Source organism: Phoenix dactylifera, unplaced genomic scaffold (genome assembly GCF_009389715.1).
Source record: "Phoenix dactylifera cultivar Barhee BC4 unplaced genomic scaffold, palm_55x_up_171113_PBpolish2nd_filt_p 000546F, whole genome shotgun sequence".
In the NCBI taxonomy this organism is placed as follows: Eukaryota; Viridiplantae; Streptophyta; class Magnoliopsida; order Arecales; family Arecaceae; genus Phoenix; species Phoenix dactylifera.
Genome location: NW_024067955.1, coordinates 81,480 through 106,616, shown reverse-complemented (window position 1 = coordinate 106,616; position 25,137 = coordinate 81,480). Strand labels below are relative to the sequence as shown.

Below are 25,137 nucleotides of genomic sequence, written 5' to 3'. Positions count from 1 at the left end.
GATTTGAGGACTAACATGGAAAAAGCTGTGTCTCGTTGCCGCTGTGGACGATCTCGAAAGCCGCCGCACTGCTGCGCGATGTCTTCTCTCGTCGGATGCAACGGCGCCAACTCCTCCGGTTTCGCGGAGATCGTCGTGGTGCGACACGGCGAGACCACCTGGAACGCCTCCCGGATCATCCAGGTACCCCTGCCTTCCCCCTCTCTTCTTTAACTGAGAATCTTTTGACGAACCATCGGTAACATTCATGAATTCCACCGTAATGCGTCTCGTTGAATAATCCAGCGATTTTTGAAGCTTGCGTTATCGTTCCATCAATCATATTTCATTTCTAATGCTTATTTCGAATTTGCTGGTTGAATATAGTTTTCCCCTTTTTCCTTGGAAGGAAAAGAAAAATAGCGAAAGAGCTTGTACAGTTCTGCAATATATTTTTTAGGTTAATTGGAATCGCAAATCATATAGGATCATTTAAAGAGCGTTCTTGATTATTATTTGCTTGCTGTATTTCTTCTGTTAATGGTGCAGGCTTGGGCTGACAAGTGCAATGGCACGGCTTTGAGTCCTGGGGCAGCCGCTTTATAATGTATTCCGAAAAAAAAAGGGTTTAGGTCTTGTCCCCAGTTCGCCCCGTCCCAGGAGCCGAATTGTTGGGAACATAACTGGGTAATGACAATAATAATTTCTTCTGTTAATGTTTTGGATTTTGATGAGGGGATGGGAGCGGTTTCATGGGATTTGTCACGGGGGAGGTAGTGGCCTGGTGAATTGGATGGGGATGGTAGGGCTGGTTTGGGTGGTTTAGAGTTTCGACCAAAAGGGATGTGATTTAACGGAGGAAACTCCAAGCGACTCAGCTGTTTCGATTGGAGGGATGCAAGAGGTTTATTGCACGTCGTTGACCAGAGTAAAACCTCACTGATAAAGTTGGAAGAGATATTATGCCAAGAGAGTGAGGTGCTCATTTGATAAGGAATAAGAAAGAAAAGACTAGTTGGAGAAGAGTACACATTAGCTTGTTGGGATCAATTAGCATGAGAAGTAGATCTAGGTTTAGACTTTTGTGAGCTCGCTCCTTGGTGCTGTGATCAATGAGCATGAGAAATTAACTTGTTGGAATTAAGAGCATGAGAATTAGATCTTCATTTGGATACAAAATTTTTATGAGCTTGTTCCTTGGAGAGATTGTTGGTCTTTCACCCTTTTTTTCCCTTGGTTACATAGTTTATTTTCATTTTTTTATTTTACATATGCTCTACATGCAGGGTATTGCAGATTATCAGAAGGATGGAAATGGAGCACATGTTTAATGTGTATGGAGGATGTGGTACTGATGATCACTAAAATGGTCCATGAAATGTAGCTGCAGCACAGTGGGTTGGGTGGCTTGTGATGCTGACGTAGATCCTAACTTAGAATTTTGAGGTCTTAGAAAGAGAGGAGAGATAAAAGGTTTAAATATTCATCAAAATCTGTTTTTAGGGGATCTTGTTTTTTGGTAGGATTCTAAGTTCCTGACACCTTCAAGTAGTGCTTTTGGTTCTGAACTTCAGCGAGTATTGTTAAAACTTGGTCAGAAAAATTAATGATAAAAGGGTGCTTCTATCATCGAGCGGAGTTAAGAAAGCGATATCCTCTTGCCTGTTAGCTATTGTTCTAGTTGTTGGACCTTAGCAGAGGAAATTGAGTGGAGACTCCAGAGAGGAAATTGAGCGGAGACTCCGGAGAAAAAGCTAGAGACTATTTGCTTTGCATTTGTACCTAAGAGTAATTTTTAATATTGCTTGGTGTATGCGTGAGGAAATGTGAATTGCTCAATCTAAAGGTTAGTTTGATTAATGTTTTGGTCAGGACTTCATTTTATGTGGAACATGTTAACTTGGTTGTTGTTTAGGAGTCTATGCTTGATTGGGTGCCTAGAAGGGTGCCCAAAAGTCAAGGTGGCCCCCCAAAAAACCAAAAAACTAATAAGGAGAAATATGAATAAATTATCAGTGTTGTACATACATATTCTTTAAATGGACCAAACCAGCCGGTTGGACCAAAAAACTGGCGAATTGGCCACTTGTTTCGTCTGATTGCATAGTTAGATCAGATATGGTGGTTGAACCGATCGTTTTAAACCAGGTAAGTCGGGCTGTTAAGAAAATTAAAAAGAATTCTGTACAAGGATTCAAACATCTGATCAACTACCTGCATGCATGCCTCTCAACCACTAAAACAGCATTTGCTTTGATATAATTGTCATTAATTATTTTACTTACAGTTATATGTATGCATCACTAGATGAAGCTTTTAGGTTGTAATTTTAACACTTAATTGTTTCCATGAAAAAAATCAAGTCATTTTTGCTGATAGAAAATAGAAAAGATACTTTATATTTTTGTATATTTAAATTTTTACTATTTATAATAATTCAAAATATCAATAAGTTTTACTATTATAAATTTTCTTTATCATATAATTTTTTATAACTTGTAAATATCAAATGATGCATGATTATTTTTGTTTATGTTATTATTTAAATTAGTGTAGGATGTGGATATATGAAATTAAAGAATAGTATTTAATATAGAATTTTGATTGTTAGATTGTATATTTTTCTTAATAATATCCATTGTTTCTATTTTTTTCTTTGGGATTTTAATATATACTCATGTAAATCCGATTTGATCAATTAACTCGACGGTCGGTCGGTGACCCAAACCCTTGTCTAGGTTTGTATCTAGTCTAGGTTTAGTAACTCTGTCTTTATGTGTGTGTGTCTCTCTATCTCTATATATATGTATATATGTGTGTGTTTATATATATATATACACACACACACACACACATGTATGTATGCATGCATATATCTTTATATGACATAAGTTAGAATGCACTATTTTCTCAATGATGAGAAGCTTAAATATGAAGTGAGATGATTGCACCAACTGAGAGTAGTGGATAGCCACTCAAGTTGGGATGGGCAAGTAGAATGAAGATATCAGGAAACAGATTAAGGAAACAACTTCAATTTGTAGGAATATTTAGGAAAGAGGAGGGAAAATCTTGAGACAACCTAGATGGGACTGGTATTACGTAGACACCCACCCACATCCATCTAAGATAAGATGATTTGACTCATCTCCCCTGGTTACAATCAGCCAGAATGTTAAATGATATGCGAACATCAACAATAATGAACTTCTTAACCATGCTAAAAGATAGTCACAAAGAAGAAAATGATCAATAATGTTGTTTCTTTTCTTTCCATCTCTATTAGTTAAGTGTCATTACATGTGTTTTCTATTTTCTTGGTTAAATATATGTTCTACATATAAAAAAATCAAAGTGGCTATTTTGAACCAGCGCAATGTGTTAGAGGGATATTGGGTGTATCTCTGTAGTATGCACCTCACTTTTTCATTGTGCATTCTGCTTCCCTATTTAAAATGTGTTGGCTATCCATAAGCAACCTTTCTTCCTGCTTTAGTTGTCCAAAAATCTTCTTCATAAATATTCACCTTTTCTCTTATAGGGACTTGATAGTGAGGGGTATGGATCGAGCATGATTATGATAAAAATTCATCATTTTACATGTGAGAAAAAGGTTAAGAATCAACTTAAGTATAGTATACAAGCTTCCGATGGTACTAAAATCTATAAATGCCTGTAATACTAGCAATATGTTTAAAGAACTTGTCGTTTTCTTTTAATTTGTTAAGAAAGTGAAAATAATTACATGTCTCCTTATAAGTTTTATATGAATTTTTGAGCTTATTTGCATTATAGATATATAATAGTTGTGGATTGTTAGTTCATTTGTCAAATTAGTCAAATTATATAATGAGCACATCAATTTACAAAAAAATATTGCTATCTAAGGCTGCAATGCAAGTAGGTTGAATCAAGTATGGGCCAAACTGAGGTATGCAATCTCGGTACTGTGTATTGTACCGATTTGTTATCAATTTGGTATGGTATGGTCGATATGATATGGCATGCATCCCGTGCTAAGATAGCTTCTGACCCTTTTTGGTTTCTTTTTTCTCACTTTTTATCATGGTATTGCTTGAAACCATGTAGTATGGGTTGGTATGGTGTGGTACGCACCTCGGTTTCAGGAGGTAGCGGGCAGTGCAGGGCAGCTCTTCTTGGTTCAGAATATTTTGACTCATATATCGAACCGAATTTTGGTACCATATTGGTACCTTATCGGTATGGTACTGTATGATTGATACAAATTGGTACGACAAAACTTGGGACAAATATAAACCTAATCCTATCTTTATCTCTGAAATCTTAACCAAGTGAACCCTTCTTGTGTTGGCATTTCTCCAGCTAGCCCAACCTAACCCTATCTTAAGGTAGGTTAACTGGGTCGGTGATAGGTTGGGCTGGGTTGGGTCGAATTAAACAGGCTGGGAAGCGGTTTTGTACACCTTTTTTTAAGGTTGGTAATGTGTTGGTTGGGTTCTTATTTGGGCACTTAACATAATATTGTAGCTTAATAGGGAAAAAATATAGTTACATGAAACATATAAGCATTTTGTGAATATATAATAAGTTTATTGTGTTGGTGTGGGTGGGGTCGGGTTTGGTTTGGGCTATTCACAATTTCAAGTTGATTGTAAACATAACCAAACCCGAACTTAGGGTTCGGTTGAGATTTTTGAGCCGAACCTGATCTAAACTTTTGAAATCTTAACCCCACCCAATCCAATGAGCAGTTTGGGCTGGTTGGGCTTGCGTTGAGCCCAACCCAAGTTGCGCTGCATTGGTATCTAGGATGATTTATGGTCATAGATGAATTAAAGACTATGTTTACTTGATTAAGGCATGTATTTTCGCTAGTAGAAAACAAGAAAAATGAGTAGAGCTAGATGTTTGCAAGATGTGAATCTGCCAATGTATACCAAGTTTTGACACAATATGACACAATACATGGTGTGCCAACTCCCATTGGCATGGACACGGTATGGGATGCTTTAATGCTCTGTACATGCAGCTCCTTAAATCCTGAGATCTTCCCAAGTCAGATTCTTAACTGTGATAAAATGTATGCATGCTTGCATGTTTAGGATTCTCACCATTGTAGAAATTGTCTACCCACTTAAAGAACCTTGTCAAATCCATTCATTAAGATAGTAGCTACATCAAGATCCCTGTTGCAGAGAACAGATGAGATGTCGAGAAAACAACACCTTGTTGAGGATTCTTTTCAAGGAAAATTCATAGCTCTTCAAATTTTCTAATACCATGGTACCAGGTCCTTTTAATATGATCTGAAAAGAAGTTGAAAAGAAAGGAAAGGAAGAGAAGGAAGCAACCAACTAGACATTATATACCTAGCCATTTATATTTACATGCACAAACGCATGCATATACATACATACATATGTACATACATACATCCATACATACGTAAGTATGTGTGTACGTACATTCGTACGTACACTAGGTACTTACATACATAGATATGATAGACAAAATAATAATATTAGAAAATAAAAAAATGAAAATATAAAACTAATTATATACAAAATTTTCCGTATTAGCAGAATAAACACAAATCTTTTAATTTTAAAAACAAATATAGAATAATATTAGGAAAAATTGGGCAAATAATATAAAGACTGCTATTATACATTTTGACCATCAAAGTAACATATAGTCATAATTACCATCATCCGACCATTTCACTTAAGGGAAGGAGTCATGGCTTAAGGAAGAGAATGTAATTGTTCTTCTTTTGTTTGGTGCCAATTTGGAGACCTTAAAAGTAAGATTTCAGTAGAGGGTGTTGCTTTGTTGTTACTTCTTGATATTTCAACAGGTAATAATAGTTATAATTTTTTTGCTGTATAAAGCAATGGCATTGGACGTTGTTTTGTATGTAACTATACTATGACCTACACTAACCTAAGAAAACAATAGCTGTAGTTTTGTAAATATTTCATATTTATAGGTTACATGCTTATTCATGTGTATCCAACAAAAAATAACTATTTAGAAATTAATAACATTAATTTGGAGAAGCATATCAAATTGGTAACACTCCAGTCTATTCAGAGTCCACTAGTGAGTTGGTTTAACTATTTTGCCAGCACATCCATATAATTTCCGTTGCATGCTTTTAAAAGCTATTTCTTAAATGACCATTCATCTCGAAGACAAATTATGAATTGCATCTTCTTTGAGAGAAAGGAATGGAGAACCACCAACATTTAATTACCCAATCCAAATTTTTGCGGATGCACCACCCATAAATTTAATTGAGAACCTCTAGTTGCTAAGCAGAGGAGTGTGACCTAAGAATTGCATCGTCATATTAGACTTCTAGATGTCATTCTTGGTAAAAAAATATAAAAAAAGGATTCATGTTAATTATCTGGCTGAATAAACTATAAAACTATATATTTCAACAAAAACTCTAAAATGACCCAAAACTAACTCCCTACTTTTCTGTTGATCAAATTCTTTTAAGAATCTTTAAACCAAATAAAAATTCCAACACAAAGCCTAGTAACATATCATTCAGCTCCTAGGACAAGGATGACTCTTTATCCTGGAGGAGCCTGAAAAATATGCAAGAGGAAGGATGACAATACATACGACTGAGGAATGGTCCTTAATATCCAACCACAATGGATCCAAAAATGGAGACTAAAATTAGGCAAATACAAGCTTTTACAAACAAAATACTAATACATATTTCATCAAATTGGTTTTTATCTCATCATGCATTATTTCCTGAGGAAATTGATGTTAGTGTTTCTCTTACATTTCATTCTCCTTGGAACATAGATCTTGCCTTGGCACCTCCTAGAGTGGATATGGTGAATCCAATGTTATTATGAGAGTTCTGTAACTTTCCTGTTGTCAAATTCAAAAACATGGCTGCTGTTTTCATTTACTCTACCAATTCAAGGATTAAAGCTTGTAGTTTTCTTCCATCTACACTACCAATTCAAGAATGGAAAGTTGTAGTCTTCTTCTCCATCTGTAGGGACGATTAAGGGGTTCTAAGGGCTTTCAAGTAGGAAATGTTGTTTGTTTTAGTTTAGTTTTCCTTTTAAACTGACTTTGGCCACTTATTTTAAAATCACCATTCTAGATCTATGGGTTTTGCTTCTGGGGTTGAAGGGTGAATTTGACCACACTTATGGTGGTGATGATTGAAAGTAAAAAAATATCTTGTAGACTTTATTTATATCTAGGGAAGAATATTATCTTATTGAATAAAAGAAAAGAAACATCTTTCTTTAGAAGACAGGTATAATATCCTTGTTATGTGGGGGACTTTATAAGAAAATAAAAACTGCAAAAATAAATTAATACTTTAATGATAGATATATAGTTGAAAATTATAAACAAAGGTTTTGTTTAAACTTTACGGCTTGTGGTAGGAAATAGATTTAGTATCCATAAGCACTTATGAAATGAATTACCAAAACACAGGGCCCTCAGGCTGCAGCTAAGATTATATATTAGATGCTAAATTGGTTTCTATGTGCCTAAGATTGTTTGGGCTTGTTGTCTCAGATGAGTTGAGGTTTTCATTATGTGGCTTTGGCAAGAAAAAGAGATTTTTTTTTTGGGTGGGGGCGTTTGAGATAACATGGCTTGATGCTCATCTTTAAAAACAGGAAAAAACCAAGAGAGAAGGGATGCCCATAGGACCATGGGAGAGTCTTTAGATATGATGCTATTAAGAGTAAGGAACTTTTATATGGGATCCACCTGAGAAGAGGGTGATTCAGCGAGAAGTATTATAAGGGTTGGTCTGGGTATGAGATATTTAAAAAACAGGGGCATTTTAGGAGAGGGATTTTTTGTGAAAAGAAGATTTTTCTCACTAGATGTTGCCACACATGTAGTTTTTAGCATTTAGAGCGCGTGCACACACACGCACTCACACACACATGCATATGTATGTATCTAGGTGTGCATTCATGCATGCATGCGTGTATGTATAGGATCCACATGAGAAGAGGGTCATTTAGAGAGAAGTATTATGAGGAGTATTCTAGGCATAAGATATTTAAAAGGTAGGGGCATTTTAGGAGAGGGGTATGCTGTGAATAGAAGAGTTTTGACATGAGATGTTGCCACACATGTACTTTTTAGGATTTAGGATGCATAAACACACAGTGATGTAGTTTCAGGACTCCATCTTATACATAGTTTATGTTTTTTGTTGTTTCTGTGTTTTTCATCTAAAGCCATGTTTAGGCTTGGATTTTCAGTCGAGTCATGTACTAGTACGGCCAAGCAAAAAGGGTCCATCTAGGTGTGATAGAAAGCCTAACCCAACTCCAAACCACCACACTTAATTGCTTGAGCCTTAGCCTTTCTTCAATGCCCGCTGTCATCACTCATCTCTAGGAACGGAGGAGGATGGATAATAATCTTGACAATAGAATTGTGCATGCATGGAAGGAGGAAAGTTAGAAAAGAAAAAAAAAATGCAGAAATCTGCAGAAAACAGCATAAAAAAACACTGTTTACATGAATAGTAACCCGACCCGTTACTGTTCACGAAACAGTAACTCGACCCGGTTACTATTCACGGAACAGTAACTCGGCCTATAAAAAGAGAGGACGATAACTAAAAAGATAAAAAAGAGAAGAAGAAATCCTAAAAAGGTGAGTGCCACCGTGGGCGAAGCTCTGAGAGATCCTTTTTTCTCCCTTTTTTATCCTGCTTTTTGACCTATTTTTTCTTGGAGCCACCTTCTTGACCCCGTCATCCTTCATCTCGATACCTTGGTGCAGCGTGGCCTGAAGATTCTCATTGGATTGGAGGAACCAAATTCGCAGTGGTAATTATCCGACTAGTTCTAACACCATCTTTTGCCCAGCCCTCATTTTTTCGTCCATCAATCATTTTTTCTACCCATCATCATTACCATCGTTGCTATCTATCCCATCCTTGAAACCCGATTTTATTGGCAATATTTTTTTTTATTGTTCTATTGTGGTTATTTTCTGTTTGTTGCATTAGTTATATTTCATTGATTAGGCTTCATTAATAAGATATCTATTATATTCTATTTTGCGTTTACATACCTCCATGATGTTTTTTTGGGATGATAAGTATTTGCTGAAGTGTTTAATCAATCGCACCATAATTGATCATTATGAAATCAATCTACACCTGTAGTAATCGATTATAGGTTGCACCACACAAACATATACATACATACATATACATATATATATATATATATATATATATATATATATATATATATATTTGTATGTGTGTATGCATATAATCCATGTGAGAAGAGGTTCATTCAAATTGAAGTATTATGAGGGGCATGGAATGCTATACTGTCCTGAACTGCCCGGTTTGGGACGTACCGAGCTTTACTGGGGGCGGACCTGCACGGTTCCACCCTTCGGTTCAAGAAACTGGTGAGGGAGGGGGAGAGGGAGAAGGAGAGAGAGGTGATGGAGGGAGAGAGAGGGAGGGGCTATGTATGTATGTGTATGTGTTATGGGTGCATGTATGTGTGTCTGTGTGTGTATGTGTGTATGTAACTATGTATGTATATTTGTGTGTATTTATGTATGTGCGTTTGTATGTATGAATGAGGATATAATACATATGGTACGGCTGTATTTTTCCAAATAATTATTAAACCTTTAGAAAGTTGTATGCCTGTTTATTTGTGTTTCTTCATATGCATCTGATGTCACTGCTTTTACGTTACTCAACTGAAGTTAGCTATAATCATCCATAATGAGTATTGAAACTATAGTCATACTTCTCCTTATTTCTCAGGGGCACTTGGATTCAGAACTAAATGAGACTGGGAGACAACAAGCAATTGCGGTAAGGTATGAGTCCATACACGCATATTAAGCGAAAAGTTATCGTATGTGTTTTTAATTGTGCACATGTTATATGATCTTTGGAAGGTGTCTATTCGACTGTCTAAAGAACGTAAATGGGAAGCCATATACTCATCTGATTTGAAGCGAGCTGCTGAGACTGCACAGATTATAGCAAAAAGTTGCAATTTACCAGAGGTATACCTGAAAGTAGAACTCCATGCTTTCTTTCTTCCCTACGAATGCATATGTCATGATATAATGAGTAAATACATTATGAAACCAGCATTTGTGCTGCAGAAAGCAGTAAGCTATCCTTAACTGTCCATATCACATTTTTTAAGAAACAGAAAAATGTAGTTACTTTTCTACATTATGGAACATATTTCAACTTTGCCTTTCTGCCTTTGACATGAACATGAATCCTTATTATCAAACCTTGTCTTCTCTCTGTTTAAAACCATTTTGAACCTAGTGGCTGGTGAAATCTTGAAAAGTTGCCCCATCATTGCATGGGCAACACTTCTCAACCAATAAGGTGGGTTTCTCTTCATGCCAATTGCCTGTAATTTTCATAGCAGGCTCTTTTACTCAAATTGCCTTAATGAAGAATTTAGGAACTATTCGTAAAGAGTTGATATAAGGTTTACTGCCTGTTCTGAAAGCCAATTCCATTTGAAGTTGAAATAATGGTTAAGGTTAAAATTGATGTTGTGCTGTTGGTTAAAGCATCACGTAAATATGTTCTGCTTATGGGATTCTATGAATGATTGTTTTTCAACCAAATTAAAAACAGAACCAAGCTTGTGGTTTAACAAGATTTGCTGAAAATGAAGCTTTTGCGATATGTTCTGTCTCAGTCTGGTTTTGGCTTCTATATTGAAAAGACCGGTTCATTTCTCCTAATGAACCAACAAGTTGGAGGCTTAACTTCATTTCATTGTATTATCAAATTGATGTGATCGTAAGACTTTGCCTTTACCAAATTTATTGTGCTAGATAATAGATATTGTTTAATTCATCTTTAGTATCATATGTACATCTAGTGGATCATATATAATACATAATGCATAATATGTGTGATGTATAATCTATAACATATTATGTATAATGTATATACTATATAATATTAAAAATAATATATTATAAATATTATAGACATACTATATATTATATAACATATTATATATAATATTATATCATATGTATATACATGTGTGTTTGGGTGTTAGGACTTCTATCTCTCATTTCATTTTGTCCATGACTATCTTTGTTGGATCTAAATTTGAAAGATTGCTCTTGAAATTGGGTTGTTATCGAACAAAAACCTCTTAAGTTCAGCAATCCAGATGAAAATTGATATTTTCATAAAACTTTTTACTTGTAGTTACAAATAGATTACCCTTGTACTTATTTACTCAACTTGAAGCCAAAATATAGTTTATGTATGATGCATGTGTGCATTGTCATTACATGCTTCATCAAAGTTTGAAAATTTTTTTAACCTTGTCTCAACCATCCAAGTTAGCCCTACGTTCTTTTAATAAGAGACCTACTTAGGAACAAGTATTGTTGTGAGCATGGTCTGCTTTACTGCCCGGTACGAGGCATATCGTATTGTACTGGGAGGCAACTGGTATGAAACTTAACTTCAAGTCGGTACAAGCTCCATATCACCCGTACCGAGGTGTATCAAGGTGTGTACTGGTCCGTACCGAGGCATACCAACCTATATCGAGGCGTACCAAGATAAAAATTGAAAAACTAGTTAGAGAGCTATTTCGGTATAGGGGTGTATCGTACTGTACCGAATCGATAATGTATTGATACGGTACTTGATACCGATACAGTATCTGGTACCGAGATTGTGGATCTTGATTGTGAGTGGTCACTTTGCACTTTAAGGACTTCTTTGTTAACAAGTGGACATCAAAATCACTTGGTGACCCTCACTTATATACCCATGATGTGTGAAACTGTCTATATTTTGGGCGGCCACCTTGGTGGATGGCAACACCTAGGCAGCATTTTTGGTTATTCTGTGGTGGCTGCTTTTTGGAGCATGCAACACAAAGATTTCTTGTGTATAAATAATATATGGATGCGAATATGGGAGTGATACATAAAATTAGACACCCCAATGAAAACTTGGCTTTGATGAAAAAAACAAGCTATAGTATAGTTTCAACAAGTACCTAAGACAATTGTAGACTACATTGTCATTTCCGATATATTTTAATTTACATGTTTAGTGTAGATTGTTCAAATTAGAATGCTTTCAAAGTGTCCTTAACTGCTAATGATTGCTTGTATGATTGTTTAAAATATGTGCTCAAAGGTATGCTAAAATGTTACTAAAAATAGTATATCATATGCATGAAATGAATGAACCTGAGATTGATTAATCTTGTGTTATGTCAATTATTTGTAGGTTGGTTCAAAACCTATGCAGTAGGCTAGTCAATCATTTTGGGTTACTTGGGTCATTCAATTACCATGTCAGACACATAAAAGAACAATTGGCTAGAAGGAAAACTACCCATCATAATTTGAGTTTAATGACTTATGATGCAAAGAATGCTAGGAAGTGAGTGAAATTTAAGGATTGCAACAAGATGATCATTAAAACAATATCCAACCTCATCTTGTCACTTTCTGTTACTTGAACATCTTTGAATCCTGAGAAGTGACTATCATAGTTGGTCAAATATGGAAGCAAAAGCAACATTTAAGTTGGATCATTCTCAAATAAAACCAAATGATTGAATATAGCATAACTAATAGTATCATACAAAATGTGATCTTATTTAAAATCTAGTCACAAAACTTGAACATAATATATTGTATGTAGTAATATACCTTCAAAAGTGACAGTTCAACATGTAATAAAAATTGAGATACTAAAGGATGACCACAACATGTAATTCCAAAAAAGGGACTTAAATGATTCAATATGATCACATCTTCTTAGAAAGGTTTACTATAGTCTCGAGTCCACTTATATTCTCATTGCTAAAGCAAATGAGGATATCGATGGATAGTTTTCCGCTTATACCCTCGTTAGTACATTAGATGATGTCACAGATTCCACCTAGCCAGAAGCCCATATATCCTTGTTGATAAATTGAAGTTGGCCAACAATACCACCTTGCTAGAGGTCCACTCATGGTAGAGTATTCTTTTAATAAAAATGATCATCCACCATTGTGGGAAACTCTCGTAACAATAAGTACTCCAATATAAAGGATGTGGAAAAGATTCTAACATGAACAAAAATTTCAAGTTGGAATGCACAATACAAACTCAAAATATCTATTCAAACCTATATTTTAGAAATTTCTGGTAAATAATAATCAAAACCTAATTTTAAAGTAACAAAGACTCTAGACTTCCCAAAATGAATAAATCGGGATTTTTCTAACTAATTATGGGTCTCAAAAAGGGCCTGTGTGGAAGCCTAGATAAATTGTTCCCAGAATGGTCTATGTATGGTTGCCAATGAGAAGGTAGTGCTTGATTATGAAAATTTGGAATCATCCAGTAACAAAGAAATTTGGATGGTATAAATCACCTCAGAGAAGGATATCCCTATCCTATTTTTTGGGGATTGAGCGAGCCATTCTGATGGAGGACAATCCTAGGTAACTTAAAAATGATATGAAAAAAAAAAATGTTAAAAATGTAATGCAATTTGTAACATGATTCAATGCAGAAATAGATATTTGTAATAATTTTTGTAAACAAATACACCAATCTGAAATTTAAGTCCAAGTAACTATATGAAGAAAGGTACCAAAGGACTAAATCCTAAATGGAAGATGCATGGAAATTGACCTTAAGAAATATATCTTGTACATGGAAATAAATCTAAGCAATGAAGCAAAAAAAAATATTCAAGGTTACTAAAAGTGGAAGAAGGAAGCACAGCAATGGATCTTTGTTCGCTCTAATGAATTAGTTGTAGCCACTTCAGGAGAATTCCATTTGCACCTAGCATTGGATCATAATTTGTTGCCAGAGAGTTGCACCTTCCTCATTAATGCTGGAGAACCTAACACTATGTAAACCCCAAATTTCAAATTTCCTTTGTGTACACTTAAATTCGTTACAATCCTCGTTAGTTTTCCTTGTTTTTAAAAAAATTGTCTCCCACGTACATTGGCTGCAGGTGTACCATTCCATATTGAAACCAAGACAACTCCATCTCACAGGATTTAAATTCTTGCTGTTAGTGATTTTCTTAGTTTGACCCACTTACATCTTTTTGAGTAGTGGGTGAGGTGGAGTAACGACGAAGAGGATGTGGGAGTGCAGAAATAGAACTCGATGGAGATATGGATGGTGTAGTAGTAAAAGAATTAGGAGCAAGAATGAAGGTGCAAAAGTATGTTTGTAGGCTCTTAATAGAGTATCAAATCCTCCACGTTGAATGCAGGGCTGATTGTCCTGTTTATAGGAAGCTTGTGTAAAATGACCCTTTGCTCATTATTTTTATGACCGGGCCCTCTAGGATCTAAAGTGCTTAAAATACACCTCCTAATATGTCGGAACTACAGTAAATATGTCTAATCATGCTAACAATTAAAATATGAGATATTTTAATCTCAGGTCTTTTATTCCAAATAATCTACTAACATATAAAACAATTTGAAATAAAGTAAAATACAGACAATTGGCAACCAAAATGAATCTAATAAGAATCCTTAAGTTGCAAGCCTTTGATGCATCATGACATGATTTTATTTCTCCATTTTACATGGCCTCTCTAGTTGTGCTAGTTTATTCTTCTAGCACTGCTCCTCTTCTTTTCACCTTCAACTATTTGTGAAGTTTATCTATGCACAGTTTATGCATGCATCCAAATGTGCCCCAAAATTGAAGCCTATTATAGAGTCTTAAGGTTTTGAAAGAAACCTTGTTTATTGAAAATGACTATGAGGTTTACAACTTCCAAGCATGACATAAGCTGGAAACTGACTACAACATTTGAGAAACACAAAAAACCCTTGTCTTAAAACAACTAACTAGCATTTGGAGTTTTAAAACAATAACTAGGCTTGAAATTGGCTACAAGGTTAAAACATAAAATCCAGCTCAAATTCAAGATATATGGTAGAGCCATGGTAGAGATACTGACAATGAAAACCATAATTTTGAAATTGATCATGAGATTGGAATATGGAAAACAGCACATAAAGTTGACGTGACTCCAAGGTTCAGTAGCACTAAGCAAATCTTAAATTCAAAGGCATTGAAAGAGTACCATATGATGCCAGTGAAAATGCAAAAATTCTTGTTAAAATTTTCCCCCTTTTTCTATATGTCAAAAGTCTTGCTATTTGTTTTTTCCCTCCTCTTGCCCTATTGATTTCCATCAGTAGTCTAGGTATCGATATTTCAAGTCTTTTGAGACTGATCATGAGATTGGAATATTAAAAAAACATGTAAGTTAACATGACTCCAAGGCTCAAAAGCACTAAGCAAATCTTATTAAATTCAAAGGCATTGAAAGGTACCATGTGATGCTAGTGAAAATGCACAAATTCTTGTCAAAATTTTTCTTCTTTTTCTATATCTCAAAAGGCCTATCGTGTGTTTTTGCCCCAAGCTGTGTGTTTTTTCCCCTCCCTCTCTTGCCCTATTGACTTCCATTAGTAGATTAGGTACCGATATGTTGTACCAGACCCTCTACTTGTACCATAGTGGTACAAGTTGGTGTAGTATGATACACCAAGGTTTTAAATCATGTGGGATCGAGGCATCACAATTTCTCCATTGAATGGACACTCTGCTGTCTTGCCTCATTGCAATTGCTGTCCCGATCGAGTATCTCGGTCGGTACCCTCTGTTTTTCTCTCTCTCTCCTTTCCTTTCTTTGTTTTTCTTTATCCTTCCTTTCTTTCTTTCCTTTTTCTTCTTCTTTCTTTCCTTTCTTCATTCTTTCTTTCCGTCCTGTTTTTTCTTCTTCCTTCCTTTTGCTTTTTTCTACTTTCCTTCCTTTCCTTTTCTTCTTCTTTCCTTTCTTCTTCCTCTTTCTTTCTTTTTTTCCTTTTTTTTGCTCCCTTTTTTTTTTTGCTTTTTTTTCTTTTATCTAATTCTCTCTTTTTTTCTCTTTTCCTCTCTTTCTCTCGATTTTTGGGACCCAATCTTGCATTGCTTGCAGGAACGGGTTTTGGGGTCCCACCTCCATCACTAGGACGCACGCCGTCTGTCGGGGTTTAAGACCATGGATACACCACCATACTGATACATGGTGTGCTGTTGGAGGGGGCATAGCACCCATACCATGTGTTGGTAGGGGGGCATATTGAGCTCCTTAGTATACAGGCTTGGGTACAGGACATCCTCTAACAGCCTGTGTGAGTTAGTAGTTATAATCTTGGTGGTACAGAGGTCTTGATAGGCAGGTTAGTGATTCAGTAAATAGACTACTCACTTAGCAAATAAACTATTAAAACCTATGTTATTTACATGAATATCATTTAAATAAATGCCACTTAATATGTTACGTGTAAATCAGGAATTATCACCTTTGAATTCAATAAAATACTGAAAATTTTCTATTCCACAAGAACAAAATGTCGACTTTCCAGCTCAAGAACAAGAATCCAATTATAGGAGTTGGGTCAGAATATTGACTTTTCATTGTAAGTTATCTCTCGAATCTTAAGAGCTCAGAAATGTTAGCATATCTAGACATTGCTAAAACTCAAGAGTCTAGTAAGAGAAGTCTTATATCTTAGTTTCCAAATCATGTTCATCCACTATGGCAGTAAGCACGCTAGTTAACAAAAAGTTCATGTTTACATGTTATAGTCATAGATATATATATATATATATATAAAATTTTTTTAGTACATGTTGATTTATGTTTATCTTATTTGTTATTCAATTTGAAAATCACAACTAATATCTCGCTTGTCGCAGGTAATATTGGATCCAACATTGAGAGAAAGACATCTGGGGGATCTTCAGGGCTTAACGTTACATGATGCTGCAAAGCTAAAGCCTCAAGCCTACCAGCTTTTCTTATCTCCCAAGAGAGATCAGGAAATTCCTGTAATTTTTATTCCATTATCCCTGTAATTATGTTTTGAGATCATAATTTCAAAATTTCTTCAAGCTGTTAACTGATTGATCTTGTGCAAATGAAAATGTTAATATCCTAACAGGCTAATACTATATGAAAGTGGCTACATTTTCTAACTTCTCTCAATTCCCGTAATAGTCCTAATTAAATTTCTTCATTAAATGTTTAAATCGTGCTAAGCTTCCATAAAAAAAGATCTAACATTGTTGTATTTTGAGGAGTTGAGAACTCTCCTTGTAAATCGGTACCAGAGGGTGTAATGGCTGGCGATTGGTTCAGCATGGTATGAAGGGTCCATACTGTGCCGTTTTGGGGTGAAGGAAGGGAGAGAGAGAGGCCAAGAGAGAGGGCTCGAAAGGCCTCATCGGGGGGGGGGGGGGGGGGGTGTTGGGCGGGGGAAACCCTAATCCTAATTATAACTAGTGATACTAAAAGCATGAAAAGCCGCACATAAAAAGCAAGTTCTGCTTAATTAGTTCAAAGCCATGTCAAATTGCAAATGCATTCCCACTTGTTCCTATGCCGCTAAGAGCTATAAACAACTTACCTGTTATGTTATCCTTTTTCTGTACTTTCTTCTGCTTTTGTATCTGATGTTAATGATGACTCTGAAGCCTTAACTTTATTATGTGAAATCCTTTCGGTGGATATTTCTACCATTATAATATTTTCATTTTAGGTCATATGAGATGTTGATGGCAACATTAGTTGCTAAAACTAGTCTGGGTTTAGGTTCACAAATATGCATAGTCAGTACACAACTATGATCTTAAGCTATAAGAGTATCAATGACAAAAGACCTTTTGTATATGTTGCCCCTGAACAAATTTAGACTGTAAAGGTGGATGGTTGATTTTCCATGGTACTTGTCTTGCTTTTCTCATCAAGTTGATTTGAAGAGATGGATAACATGCTGGTTTTGGTTATTAGACACCATTTTCTAAATGGCCTTTAGGATTTTTTTTTGATGACTAGAACATCATTACAAAATCACTGAGCATTCTCCTTGGCTGACATTCAGGGTGGTGGAGAAAGCCTGGATCAACTTCATGAGCGATGTGTTTCATCACTGGAAAGAATAGCTAGAAAGCACGAAGGTTGATTTCTTTAACAATGGCCTTTCTGTAATACCTTTCATCAATGAATTTGAATGCATGACCTGCTAGAAATATTTATTATATTAAAACAACTCCTTATTATACTTTTGAAACCAGTAGCTAGGAAGTGTAGTATAATCTGCCATCTATACAAATTACTTCTATGCAATGCGGACAAAAATTCTTGGTACACAGGTTTCATCTGTATAATGCCTTATCTTCATTAGCCTGGCACATTAAAACAAAAACTTTCTTGATGCTAACAAAGCTAGGATTTTGACAATTTTAACTACAGCCAAGATATGAAGATGAACTTTTCAAAAAAAGAACACTGGAAATAAAATAGAGGAAGAGAAATGTATTCAAGAAAATCAGTAAATTCTAGGAAGGATTAATAGAACATTTAATTCTAGGAAGGATTAATAGAACATTTGTAAGGTTCAGAATTTCTTATGCATCATGCTTTTAGCACCCTTTTATCAATAATGACCTCTATCATGTGACCATCTTGGTGAAGCTAAATATGGAAATCACTATAACTAATAATCTAATGAAGTATGTTTCTAAGAATTTAATTTAAACCAAAATTGTCAACTTATACCATGAAACAGGATTTTGGGAATTGTGTTCTAAAATGAATGCCTTGTTGCAGGGTCTATTCCATATAAATGAATACAAACCATGCCTGAACTTAATAATTATGATAATAATAATTAAAATATTATTAATCAAAATTATTATTTTTATTATTAAAACTTTGATGATAATGGTGATGAGCAGCAGCAGCAGCAGCAAAATTTCATGTGTACAATGAAATAATAAGAAAATATCAGTAGATTTTTTTATAGGAAGAATGGATACTTCAAATCACATGTCATGTCCATATCGTATCCATATCAGATAGTGATTCTCATCGGTACTGCTCGAGTATGTGTCAAACACTTGACTCAAGTACCCTATTTTCAAAATTAAAAAGAACACTTTAGTATCCATATCGTATCCATTTGGCCTTTGATCTAGTCATGGTGTTTTCTCGTTGAAGTCATTGACTTGAACCTAGTAGACATAATCGGAGCTAAATTTGTTTCTTGCTGCATATACCTGATATTGTATAATCGAGTTTGGGCCAGTTCTGTTAAATATTTATATGTATATCACTGTGCCTTAAGATATCATAACTCAGGTCATTTGGCCCTGTACTCTAAAAGATGATCTGGTTTTGTGTGATGCTCTCTATTTGTATTGGACAACCTGTATTGCACCAGTAGGCTTGTGATGGGAGCTCTCGGTCCCCAAGCCCCACACCATTGCCTTCTGTTGCCTCTTGGCTTCTTGCTGGGTTGCAAAGCTGCCATGGACCGATAGGAAGGTAAGCGCCAAGGTTTTGCTAGTAGGAATTGGAAGTGGCAGCAAATTTCTGTGCCTAAATTAGTTGGAACACACACTCGGATGGATGGAAATTGATTGCATAGAGCCACAGAGGCTATTTATTTGAACTGAAATAAGGAATACAAAGTATAAGTGCATACAAATAAATCTAGTGAGGCATTACAAGGTTCCCGCACTAGCCCAATCTACTAAGAATTCGGAAGGAATCCCTAATAGTCCAATCTAGCCGAGGTAGACATTCCTCTCGCTAGCCTAATATAGGGAGAACTTGTTGTGGTTCTTTCTAGCCCAAGCCCTAAGGCCGAATCTTACAAGTGGACTCTCCACAAATTTCTTCACAATCTGGATGCCCTGCACTTCTAACTTTCAAGGCTGTTTATAGACTGTAGGGTTGGATACGGTTGCTGGGATGCAGTTGCCCTTGGCGGCAGTTGGCGGCGGTTGGCTACAGTTGGCTGCAATTGGCTCGCGGGATTCGGTTGACCTGGCCGCGCATCCTGAAAAATTAGGCGCGCACCCAAGCGAGGTTTCTGCAATGCTCTTCGGTCTTTTGGAACCCCCTTGGTGGAATTTGGGCAGATGCCCTACTGGCATAGTAGGGGGGCGTTGCTGCGGTGCGTCTTCCGTGCCATGCGCTCCCGCGTACGACCACGGCCATGGGCGCCCTCGCACAGCCAAGGCCATGGCTCGGCCAGATCCATTTGCAATGCTTATCAGATTTTGAAACCCCCGGGGTGGGCATTGGGCAGATGCCCTTCTGGGTTAGTAGGAGGCCGCTGCTGCTGCGCGCCCGCGCACAACGAAGGCCTCAGAGAGCTTTGGAACCCTCAGTACTTTGGAACCCTCGGGGTGAGCTTTGGCCGGATGCCCTCTGGGGTAATTGGGAAGGAATGCTCCATTGGGGTCGAACAAGAGCGCGCGCAAGGGCGCGTGCGGCTGATCGGGCGTGCAGGAACTTGTGGGTTGCGCGCTCGGCCGTTGCCTTGCTTGCCTGGCGCGCGGCTAGGCGGGCGCACAGAAGCTTGTGGGTTGCGTGCTCAGCAAAGAGCGCACGCAAGGACGCACACGACTGGACGGGCGCGCAGAAGCTTGTGGGCTGATTTGCTCGGCCGTTGCCTTGTTTGGCTGGTGTGCGCGGCTGGTCGGGCACGCAAACACTGGTGCGTGGCATGCTCGGCCTTTGCCTTTCTCGGTTGGCGCCCGTTGTGCTGATTGGGCAAATTCTAGCACGGGGCTGGTTCTGCGTGCTACTGCTGGTTTTGTTGCTGCGCACAGGTGCGGGTCTTGGCCTGTGTGTGCGCCTGTTTGCTTTTGCTCCTTTTGGCCGCCTAAGGCTTGGCCGGCCTCTAGGCTTATCAACTGCCCAATCTGGTCCTCGAGTGTTGCCTGGATCTTGCCTAGTTGAGTGCCATGGTTGTATTGTTTTCAGGGGTTTTCATCAGCCTGCAATACCATATGTTTTATAAAGTATGTTACAACATAAGGGCGATGCTACACTACCCCCTCTAGTTTCCTAATGGAGAGATTTCAGTGCAGAAGATCAGAAGATGACACAGTCGAGTATCATATGCCAGGTGAACAGCATTGGGCTAAGTTGCATGAACTTGGTGTTGGAGTATGACAACCTAAGGAAAGAATGTTGGCTTGGAGGTTCTCAAGATATAGGTTGGGAGATAGATATTGATAATAGGGAAAGAAGCACTGGTAATGCACTATGGGATCACGATCAAACCAAACTATGCTAATCTACTATAGAGTTGCTGTTGCTTTGAAGATTATCAAATCTCCAAAATGCACCTTCCAAAATTGTTTCTTTTGGGTGCCTATTTATTTGCAAATCCAGTCCACTTCCTCGTTAATCACTCTGAAAAGTCTAATGGTAAAGATGGAAGCAAGCTATGCAGCTCAATAAGTAACTTCACGATGGTCTAAAAAATTTGAAGTCTAGGTGGAAATCAAATAATATTTGGCATGTATTTGATGGACCAATTGTTTAGAAAATGTTCAGATAAAGGTTCCATGAGACCGTATAAAAATTGAAAATAAAGTCATTTAAAAAGAGATTCATGTATTGAAAAGAGATCAAAAAGCAACAAAGGAAGACTTTAACTTGGTTCACATAAATCACATTTTCTTATAAGGAAAGCCATAGGCCACATAAATCCTCTCTAGTAAACTGGATGAGGTCACACAAATCCTCATTGGGGAACTGGTATTCCAAACATAATCCTCGAGATCCATATATACTACTTGGCCAAGGGTCCACATAAATCCTTATTTGAAGCTTGAACGATACCACATATACTACCTAGCCAGGGGTCCAAATCAAAATTTTCAGATTAACAAGTATCAAACTTCTAATCATAAGAATAGAATGTAGAATAACTTGAAAATCAAAAACAAATTATGGATCCAAAAAATGTAGAGAAATGCTAGGCTTTGAAAGCTGATTGATGTTTTTAGTATTTCAAATAACACAATTCAGAAATTCAATACATAATCCTTCTATAAGATTCATAAAGATACTTGGTCTCTAGGGTTTCCAAGATCTTTTCAAAGGTTGCTGAGCTTTAGGGTTTCAAAGGGTATATAGGTTGGAGGAACTAGAATGCAAGGTTACAAGGATAAATTCTCGCCTGACTTCAAGAGAGGGTAGATAAATTACCTAAAAGAAACCTTACAGACACAATATTGGAACATAATTGGACTTGAAAAGAGGTTAAAAGCTCACAAACATTACTTAAATTCAGAAGAATGTGGAAGAATAGGGACAAGTCACTTATTTTGAAATGCTAATAAAAATTCCTAAACCTCTTATCCACACTCCTCCCCTCTTTCCTCTTCTCCTCTTCCTGCTCTCGTTCCTTTCCTAACAACTCCTTAGCTGGTCCCCCTCCTTGCCTCTATTTGGTGGGCAAGGTAGGTTGGCGAAGTAGGGCCTTCTAGGTGACTCACCGACTGTAGGTAGGTCGGTTCCCAACGTCACCAAGGCAGGCCAGTCGAAGTAGGAAGGCCAAGCAGGTGGTGATTCAGCACATTAAATATATCACCAGGGCCTCAGAAACAACACTTAGTTACATGAGTACCACTAATCTTCATTTCCATTTCCATTAACTGAAGACACTGCATGTAAATAAGTGCCCCCCCCCCCTCTCTTGAGTTTAACAAAATACTGCAACAAATAAGTTTCCTAAAGAATTCAAAGTAGGTTTATCTAGTTTAGTTCAAACTACAGAATTTTAGCTTCAGGTCAAACTTTTAACTTTAAGATTCTAGGCTATTTTTTGAACCATAAGATTTTGTAAGCTCTATTATTGCCAAAACATTGTTAAAATCCAAATGTCCAGTAGAAAAAGGTTTATAGATTAGTCTCTGAGGCACATGGTTATTTCAATATAACATAGCAATTAGCATATGAAGAGAAGGTTCACATTCAATCTCACATACATCAATACATATTCGTCCATGGTTAGAAGGGCTGTTACATTTGTTACGTGAAAAACAATTGGGAAGCAGTAACAAAAACATGAAATGATCTGCTTTCACAAGATTAAAATAGAAAGAAAAAAGCTAAAATTGTGATTTGAGCAGCCGTGAAACTCTGATTTCTTATAGAATGAAATAGATCATGTGCTTTCTTGTTGTACTGTCATGTTAGGCTTTGGAGAAGAATTGAGTTATCTACATTTGTACTTGAATTTCTTAATTTTATCTTTAGTGATAATATGCAAGCATATTTTGCTCTGCTTAAAAGTCATATAGTTATAAATACAACAATGTGCTTTTGGAATAAAAAAACGTTGTTTCCTAATGACCTCAAATAAATTTGGGAGAAGCTAGTAATACTGGCTTTTTTTTTCAGTTGATGTAATACTGGCTTTGACGCATATATGCTTGAAACCATCATAGTTGGATATAGAAAATGAATAACTTGGATAGTTTGAGCTCAACTTCACAGGGACTGCAAGGTGGTTTGGATTGACCTCGACTTGACTCGGAATCAAACTATTGTGCCTCAGGCATGATTTGGACCATGGCTTATCCTAAAGTGGACCAAAAATCCTTTGAAACTAACTGGACTAAAACTACTCAAAAGTCTGGTTGTACCCATAGAATTTTAACCCAATATAAACCCACATCTAGTTGGATTTCACCCAGCCAATCCAGGCTTTGTAAGTTCAGCTCAAGTCTGATTCATGCTGCAGCAAACCATTGCTAATCTCTCACAGCATGTTCCCTTGTTGAATGCTAAAACATGCTCTTGTAACATGCATTTACCTGACACCAGAAAATTTGAAGCAGTCATTTTTAAAGCCTTTCATGGAAAACAACATCAAGCATAAGCACAGCCGTAGTATCTCTAATAGATGCATTATGTGCTTCAACTTATGGGAAGTTTTATGAATTACTGTTAGGTAATTGCTTGGTAATCAATTGATAGGTTGCCTTTTCATGTTGACTTAGTAATTGCCTGGTCTCTCTCTCTCTCTCTCCCCCCCCCCCCCCCCCCCCCCCACCTCTTTCTCCCTCCCTCCTCTTCTTCCCTTAGTCAATTTAAAATAAGGTTTCTTGTTGATCCATTGCTGTAAGTGCATTTTCAGTTATACCCAACAAATTTGTCTGCTGAGACTCAGGGTCTCTGTCATACACTCATACTAATATTTAGAACAACTTCACGTCTCCTAACTGGAGTTGATAGTCTTTTGTTCTGAAAACAATTTTACTTTGAGCCACACTATTTGATTTCTCAGAGAGTAATATTTTGTTGCATTCTGGGAAAATAATTAGATTGATAATCTGCTTTCTTGCTTTGCAGGAGAAAGAGTGGTTGTAGTCACTCATGGTGGTGTCCTGAGAGAACTCTACAAGCGGGCTGCCCCAACAGGGTCAATCAATAGGAAGATACACAACACCTCAGTGAATGTGTTCCATATTTCTGATAGTGGTGGACGTTGGATCATTAAGACATGGGGTGACATAAGCCATCTTCAAGAAACCGGGGTTCTTGATAGTGCTTTTTGGCGGTGATGGAACTTCTGCATAGTTTTTGCTCGTCCGGTCCAGTAATTGGTGCAACCTTATTGGTCGTGGTGAAGAAAATAAGATATAATGATCATTTAAAAAGCTATATAGATGAGACTTGGGATCAAATATGTTAAGCCATTCCTCCAAGAAAGGGTGATGAAGAGTCTCCCAAGGAACAAACGAGTCAGCTAGTAATTACAGTGCTCTTGCTCATTTCAACTGGAGTTACATGGGCTAGATCTTTATTTTCTTAATTTGAGAACAGCTATATTTATATATGATTTTGTCTGTCCTATTCTGATGATTGGAATTTGCCTGATGTTTGTCTCGTTCATCTGGGAATGGTTTTGTAGCATGGATTTTTTTTTTCATGATCTTTAATATTACAAGTATCTGCATTTTAAGATCTCTTCACAAAGCATTTTACATTAGCTGCTAGTTATTACAGTTCGCCAAAACGCATTTAGATACACGACTTTGTCATTAAAACTAGTTAGTAAAGGTGTATTGCATATGCATGAAGAGCAAATTATGTTTTGTGGCTACAGTATGATTTCATATCTAACAGGGTTCAAGTTGTATCTTTCGCTCTTTCGCACGAAAGAATGCTTATGACTGATATTTTTCTGCAACGTTGACCGTTAGATCGTGCTCTCTATATAGATTTCAAAGCATTAAAGTCTTTCATTCATCTGAATGCATAGATTTGAA

At 36.8% G+C, this 25,137-nt stretch overlaps 1 protein-coding gene across 1 annotated transcript; it reads left to right on the top strand.

Annotated features, from left to right (window-relative positions):
* On the top strand, positions 1-24,760 carry LOC120106491 (phosphoglycerate mutase-like protein 4). Its single transcript, XM_039119418.1, is given in 7 exon segments — positions 1-183; positions 9,776-9,826; positions 9,913-10,023; positions 16,753-16,884; positions 17,937-18,012; positions 24,218-24,417; positions 24,419-24,760. Coding segments are annotated over 7 exon segments (765 nt in total). The 5' UTR covers positions 1-15; the 3' UTR covers positions 24,446-24,760.
* The last annotated feature ends 377 nt before the right edge of the window (positions 24,761-25,137 follow it).